Raw genomic sequence first — 7,700 nt, forward strand, 5'->3', positions numbered from 1 at the left:
CTCGGGCCAGGTGAGGCTGCTTCAACCAGCCATCCTCCACACACTCTGCAGTGATGAAGGTGGAGCCCGGATTATGTGACTGCATTATCAGTGTACGCCTCTGTTCATTATTGTGGCTACTTAACTGTAGGCCTATACATGTGACATGCGAATGCCTACATATACAACACTCTACAGGTTTTAGAAAGTCTCCTTCTATTTAGGGGATAATAACATTTAAAGAAAGGCTCTGGATCATGTTTAAAGTCTTCTACATAAAGGATCATAGCATTTGAGAAAGTCAAATGGGGCTGATTCATGTTTAGGTATCTTCTTTGCAGCTTAATTTATTCTTCTCTTTTGTTCTAATCATTGACAAAACAAATATCCAAGTACGAAAATTATTGCGTCAGAAGTATTATATTTAATGATTTATAATTTAAATGTAAAAATTTGATCTGGATGTGATATATGCTTGATGTGTCTAACATAATGCAATCCTTTGACGAAGTCGCCAAATCCCTCTCTCCAGAACAGTATGTGAATCAGTGCTTTTTTCCAAATATAGAAACTAAATCTATCCATCGAATCCAATAAACCGCTTCATCAAATAAATAATACACCTCCTCCACACTTCCTATTAGTGGAGTGTTGTGTGCCGGTGTGTGTGACAAGAAAATAATACGAGGCATTTATTATGGAGATACCTTCTACCCTACGATAGGGGGCGCTGTTGAGGTTGAGACCTCGCAGTTGAACCGAGTGGAATCGCTGAAGTTCGCAGCATCTGCACAACAGAGTTCCTGGATGACCTCATACATACGGAGCTTTTGAAGGCAATTGCCAACCAAACATGAAGGGTGTAAGGACATCTCTGTAGCACTGCCAGACAGTGATGCAACTCACCACATGATTCCCAATCGATTCACTCAATGGAGCTTAATGATTAACTTTCGCCTCGTTTTTTACAAGAGTTTGTATAGATCTGTAATTGCCTTACTGCGCATCAGACCACTGTTGAAGACATGCACATGTTAAGTGGTTAGAAGTACAACAGGATAAGGCCGTCATGAGGATCACAGACAGATCTTCTCCTGGTGAGTTTGGAACCTAAAGGCCCATGGTGGGGTTGGACAACATCATGGGAGGCAACACTCAGCACTCAGCACTTATTGTGGCCAGGTCCACCTTTGCAGTCCTCCCTCTTCGGTGTGCGATCTGTTGTGATAGGATAATATGAAGTGCTCTGTGATCATTGTCGGCCAAGCGGCTAAAAAACAACATGGAATTTAACGTAAAAAACATCAATCAATATGAACTCTGATCTTAGTGTTCAAACTTTTTGATATAAATTGTTGTACAACCTCAAGCAAGGGTATGTGCATGCGTGTGTGTGTGTGTGTGTGTGTGTGTGTGTGTGTGTGTGTGTGTGTGTGTGTGTGTGTGTGTGTGTGTGTGTGTGTGTGTGTGTGTGTGTGTGTGTGTGTGTGTGTGTGTGTGTGTGTGAGAGTATGTGTGCATGGATTTGTGCATGTGTGGCTCTGTTTATGTTTGTATCTCAGGTCAGACTTTACTGTTGCCTAAGTCCACTGAAGAGGTGTTTCCATGACTACGGCGCTCTTAGGTAGAGGAAAAACCAGAGTGATGTAAAGTGAAGTTAAGTGTTCAAAGTTTGAAACGCTATTAATAATTTAAGACTTGCAATCCTTTGCCACCCATCGCATTAAATAATGACAAATGATCAGATGTGTGTGGAGTAATCAAACCGTATGCTATTAGTGCTTGACATTTCCACCTGCTGCGTTAACACAGTACCTCAATAAAGAGACTATCACTATTAACAGAAGGATAAATGTGTAATATTTACAATATATGTAGGCCTGTAATAGGCCACAGTGGGTTTCAAAACGTTTATAGTGGCTGCCTGTTGGTGGTAAACTAAATTATCTGAATATCAACATAACGTACATGAACGTACAACTCATCCTGTGAAGGATTTCCTTTCAGATGGAATGAGATCACACATCCAACACTCCTCAACTAAACATCTAGTAACCTGGTCGCCGTGGTGACAGCTGGACCCTTCCTCTCACAGGTTAATCCAGGTATTAAACTATAAACTACACTGCTTCTTTCTCCGAGTGTGTGGAGACCATGTAATAATGCCCGCTTTACATTATGCTGCACATTGTTCTAACTGGACATATCGAATATTTGTATCATCGGTGTGAAAAATTTATAATAAAATAACCTGCTTACCATTCCTAAAATTCTGCAATTTCAAGTTAGGTTTGTTGTTTTGGATTTTGTAATGATTATTGATTATCCTCAGCCTTTTGAGATATAAACATCTGCTGTGACTAAATTGAAATATTTTTTAGTAAAGCAAGATAATATACTATTATCAAAGGTTATAAGTGAGCTGAATAACTTCTGCACACAAGTTTCTCAACATAAACCAGTGTCCAACTTCAAGAAAAACCTTGAGTTCATATTGAGTGTTCACAAATTCCCACGCATTCACAATCTAATAAAGTTCTGGGATTTTGACAACTGAAGGGTTTGATCTGTGTTGATTCCTACACCATTGTTTGCTGCTCCAGCTTACACCAATGAAATGATCATGAAACTAACTTTCTTCATGGATAAGGTGACGGATTGCTGACATCTCAACTTCACATCCTCTTCCGGCAAGAGTCATGGAAACAAATTATTGTGCGATGAGGAAAATGTTATAATCTTTATTCTCACACAGTATTTGGGTCATTTCAACAATAGCAGATCTTTCCAAGAGCATGCTAAGAGCACCCCATAATGGAGCAAACAACGGACACTTTCATTCAACAAAAGCTATTAAATATAATTTACATATGAGGGAGATCTTCCACCGAAGACAACGGTCCAAACACAAGCTGCACACTTGTCTCGCTGGATATGATATAGACACTGAATCCAAACTCATGAGCTCATGAATTATTTTAGAAGTTTTTTTGGGGGGTTGAATCCCAAAATATTTTTTATGAGACTATATACAGAAACAAAAGTAGGCCAACTAGACTAATAATAAGCCCTGGAAGACCCACAATGTTCAAGAAAAAACAACTAGTATCAGTAAGAAATAAACCAAATACTCTAGGAAGGAAGGGCATGGGACAGCTGACCTTACTAATATAGAACCTGTATTGCACTAATGAACTTCTACTCTACGTGTTACAACATATTCCTGGGGTCTTCCCGTTTCACACGGTGGTCGAGGCCCGACGTCTTTTCGTGGCATTTGCTCTTTTTGTTCTGGTGCGTTTTCACGTGCTTTGCCAAGTGGTCGCTCCGCATGAACCTTTTGCAACAGTCCGGGCACACGAAGCGCTTCTCCCCCGTATGAGTCCTCAGGTGTCTCTGCAGCTCGTCCGACCTGGTGAAGCTCTTGCCACAGAAGAGCCAGTTGCACACAAACGGCCGCTCCCCCGAGTGCCACCTCAGGTGCGCCTTCAGGTGCGACGTCTTGCCGTAAACTTTCCCGCAGCCCGGGATGTGACATATGTGCTGTTTCTTCTTCCCGGGCTCGTCGTTGGAGGTCGACGACTGGCAGTTCGGACACCTGCACCTCCTGCACCGCCGGGCAGACGCGAGAGGGGACTTGGTGTGCAGTAACGCGGCAATCTGCGTCTGGTATTGCGCAAAGTCCGTATGTCCGAGCACCAAGCCCCGCTGCAGCTGGAACCGGTGGTGGCCGAGGGACGACGGGTGGCTCACATGGCCCCCCTGCTGGAGGCTCCACCACGGGATATCCTCCCCGTGGTTGGGGGACAGCTGGCGCTGCTGCTGGTGCATGAGGCCGGAGTGTCCCGTCACAAAGCTGGACATCGAGGGCGCGATGGGAGCCGGGGCTGCGTAAGTGACCGCGGGGACGTAGGTGGGGGGGCAGGTGGACTGCAGGGACTGCATCGAGCAGGGGAGCATCTTGACCGGGGAGAAGTCATAGGGATACGAGGGGTCTGCCGGAGGGGTGAGCGGTAGCTCGTGGTGGTGTGAGCTGAAGGAGCTCTGGATGTGCGCGGATAGCTGGGGCTTGGAAGGTAGTCCGAAAGTGGAATTGCTGCTGGAAAGAGCGGTCTGGTGATTCCCTTCGTTACTCCACGGGTGAAACAAACGCGACGGAGAGCTCAGTGTGGGGTCATAAGGCACCTGGAGGAAATCGGCGGGATTCGATCCGTGGTGGTGGTGGTGGTGCCCGATCCGGTTACAAGTGGCCGCCAGGAGAGCCAGGGGAGAGTGTTTGCAGTTCTCCGGGGAAGAGTTCGGAGTGCGATCCTAAATAAACCAAACACATGTTAAAGATTAATATTGTGCATCCCTGCTCACCCAGTTCAGAAAGCAACGTCTAAATCGTCAGGACAACGCAATAAGATAAGGTTCGCTTGTAATTAAATATAGATTTGAAAGGAAAACTTTTGAATAGACTTCAACGAACAGACTATTCAATAACCTACACTTCAGACTATATTCTTCGACGATTTAAAAACGAGTAATAAGGGAAAACTATTCCAAACAGAATCATTGAATACCGTCTATTCATGTGCTTAATAGTCCATTAAAACTAGTCAAAATAGAACCCTCCGTGCTCACAATCCGCATAATCCCACAGCTCCAACATGTTCAACCGCGTTTACAATTCCGCAATAAAGTCCACAAAAACTTTGCCACAAACCTGGAGAAAAGCGTGGAGCGTCTCGTTCCTTAGTACAGCCACTGCTGCCATGGTGCAACGCGTCCTCCTCTCGACAAGGAGCAAATCGAAATAAAAACTAATTGAGATAAATATGTATATATTTGTAGTAAAAAAATTATATCTTGTCGCGCAAAGGCTTCACTCTGAGTTGCTTCCTCTCCGCCAGATATCCCTGGACTATCTGAAGAGTGAGGGATCACTTCTTAGAATTTGATAAGGACTTTGTTGGGCCGCCAGCCAGTCAGAAATAAGATTTATTACTTTGAAGTTTGCCGCTGCCCAATCATCAAAGAATAGCGGCTCTTTGAGAGGGGAAAGCAAATCCTTTGAATCCACAAAGCTCCTATGGTGTGTTTGTTGGGCTGGATAAAAGAGCTGATTATTAGAGGGGGATGGGAAGGGAGGAGATAAAGGCGGGACAATTAATGAAGTAATCACTATGTGGGAAATGTATATACACAAATAATTGGATTTTCTTGATCAAAGACCCCCGTGCCGCCTGGAGACGCCGGTATTGGCTGCCAGAGTCATCTGATCCTCGCTTTGTAATTAAGGATTTGTAGCAGCAACTCTGCGTGACAATGTGACGTTATCTCTAGAGATCTCTCCACGTGCGCCGGGCTGGTTTTGATAGAAGAGACACAATAATCAAGTCATGCAAAAAAAATACTTCTCATGTCTTATAATTAGCATTCTTTTTACGTTGGTAATATGAATATAATTGCGTCTCTCGTCTTTTAACTGCAACATTGCTATTAACATTCAATTAGGGTGTTCTGACTTCATGATTTATATTTCACCTTGGCTTGTTGCAGACTGCAGCGATGATGTTACATTTTCCTGATCATTAACATTTTAGTCGAACAATGCCACGACAGGCGATAACTCATAGATTACTCTAAGCAGCTCATTTAAATTTGTCCAACATGCTACTTAACATGACATGAGGAACGGCACAATAGCTCTCCCCTGATTCAGGTGTCAGAAGCAGCGCCGTGAATGGCTGACGTCTCCATTGTGTGTTGCGTGTTTTTGTCTTTTAACAACTTGTCAGTTCAAGAGGTCCGGGAGGAAGGATCTCGAAAGACAGACGAAAAGAAGACGCTGAACCATCTCTGAGCAGCACTCTAATAGTTTCACAACATAAACAACCGGCATTGGAAACGAAATTCGCACAAAATAAGCAATAATCAAACTTTGAATGGAAAGCAAATTATTTTCTACCACAATGTCAAATTCCCACTTCAAAACTTACACCAGTCTACTAAGTTGTTGTATAGTTGTATATATCAATTCTGTGATCTTTATCCCGCTCCCCTGCAGAAACAATCAACTGTCCTCTCCCCACTAGTTTGGGGCGGCAGATTTTGAATTAGATCTGTTCCTTTGAAGGGATTAATGTTCCCAGTCTCTCCCACGGCTCTACACAGTCATGAGGGAGACAGAGGGAGAGAGAGAGAGAGAGGGAGACAGAGGGGGAGGGGAGGGTCCTGCTGGTGCAGGAAGAACCATGTTTAACTACTAAATACTACTAGGCTAAAGAGAAGTGCTAGAGCACGAAGCTGTTCCCCCATTGTGGATCAGAAGGGTTTCAATGACTCTCAAGAGTCAGAATATGAGCTTTTTTGTGTGTGTTAAAGGGACTTTTGTTTTGAAGCCAAACATTTAATAAAAACGAGGTAGAGGAATTGGACAAACATGACAACACAAGTGGGCAGTGCTATTAATGGTGTATTTATTACAATTACTGTGCGCTTCAGTGTTTTACTTAAACATAGATATCATCTTCTGATCTGTTTTGTTGTTTTGTGGAAGTTTACTACAACACAAACCCTTTAAAACATTGTGTTTTGGATTCAATTTGTTCATCTCTCTTTAATAAAAACAAGTAATTAAAAGGTGATTCGTAACAACATACACATTGACATCGCGATACAAACGGTGAACAGGCAAAAAGTTTCAGTTTCAAAGGCAAACAAAAAACTGAAGTCCTTGACTCTCAGTGAGAAAACAAATCAAATCACACTTATTTATCAACAGATGACACGGGCGGCCCTGAAGGCCCGTAAAAACATGGCCGCGCCATAACTCTCCAACCAAACAGGACACATGCTCATTGGGATGCAAACCTTAATGTTATATAAAGCACATTGTCAGAGACTTTACAGGTCTTTTGTTTGATCTTATTCTTTTACAACAAACATTTCTACGTCTGTCGATGGTTTCTCATCCTCCCCCTGCGTGTGTGCTCCCTGCCCAAGCTCATGGGATTGAATTACAGATTGAGATTTATACCCATGAAACAACCGTTACAATGGCGCTAATGTTATACACAGCATTTCTTCAGGGATACACTTATTTTGACACATCCAGGAGGACCCATAAATACCGTACACGACAAAATCAATTGTAACTTGGTTTGAGAGTCTCTTTTCTGACCGAGATTATCCCAAAGAGGCGGCAAAAGCTGAAGGAGGTCAGACAGCAAAGTTTGTCGCTGCTGTGTGAGTTCTTGGTTAAAACTTCAAAAAGTCAAAGCTAGCAGCGAACACCCGGCCAGTGAATAAATACATGTGATCCAAAGATCATCCCAATCATCTTTAAAGATAAGGACACACAATTTCATGGGGAGATATCGTTGGGTCTTGTGATGTTCATGGATAACGTATGACTGATAGAAAGTCTGGGGATATATTACTGTATATGGAAACATGTGTGCGTACGTTTCCATATCTTCACAATATTAACATACATGTTTCCTTATGTATTAACACACATGTGCAACAGAAAGTCTTTGACGGTCGCAGATCTCTGAACTTTACTATAAATATTTACATTGGGTACACCGCAACCTTTAAGTTGTAAGACGTTATGTTAAAGGTTTTGATGGGTTTATTACGATTTTCCCTTGAATCTCGAAGAACTACTGGAAGTAGAAGCAGCAACAGGAAGGTTTTTTCTTAATCTTTTTATAAAATATCAAGCGATGAAC

At 42.8% G+C, this 7,700-nt stretch overlaps 2 protein-coding genes across 2 annotated transcripts in view; both read right to left on the reverse strand.

The window, feature by feature from the left end:
• Window positions 1–2,704: 2,704 nt before the first annotated feature.
• sp5a (Sp5 transcription factor a) lies at window positions 2,705–4,995 on the reverse strand. The gene is made up of 2 exons (XM_030344283.1): window positions 4,688–4,995; window positions 2,705–4,290 (listed from the first exon to the last, which is right to left on the reverse strand). Exons 1-2 carry the CDS (start codon window positions 4,736–4,738, stop codon window positions 3,190–3,192), a joined length of 1,152 nt encoding a protein of 383 aa, XP_030200143.1. The 5' UTR covers window positions 4,739–4,995; the 3' UTR covers window positions 2,705–3,189.
• A 1,410-nt stretch (window positions 4,996–6,405) lies between these two features.
• Window positions 6,406–7,700, reverse strand: part of LOC115533626 (myosin-IIIb) — a gene marked incomplete at its 5' end in the record, with an annotated part of 11,342 nt that continues 10,047 nt past the window's right edge. Inside the window, 1 exon segment of the mRNA XM_030344213.1 lies at window positions 6,406–7,700. This exon segment is cut by the window's right edge and continues 150 nt beyond it.

This window comes from Gadus morhua, chromosome 20, assembly GCF_902167405.1.
Source record: "Gadus morhua chromosome 20, gadMor3.0, whole genome shotgun sequence".
Classification (NCBI taxonomy): Eukaryota; Metazoa; Chordata; class Actinopteri; order Gadiformes; family Gadidae; genus Gadus; species Gadus morhua.

Excerpts from the sequence above, each read along its gene's own strand:
- sp5a (XM_030344283.1), bottom strand. The coding sequence starts at position 4,738 with ATGGCAGCAGTGGCTGTACTAAGGAACGAGACGCTCCACGCTTTTCTC. Across the intron at positions 4,291-4,687 it reads CGCTCCACGCTTTTCTCCAG|GATCGCACTCCGAACTCTTC; the intron begins GTTTGTGGCAAA and ends TGGTTTATTTAG.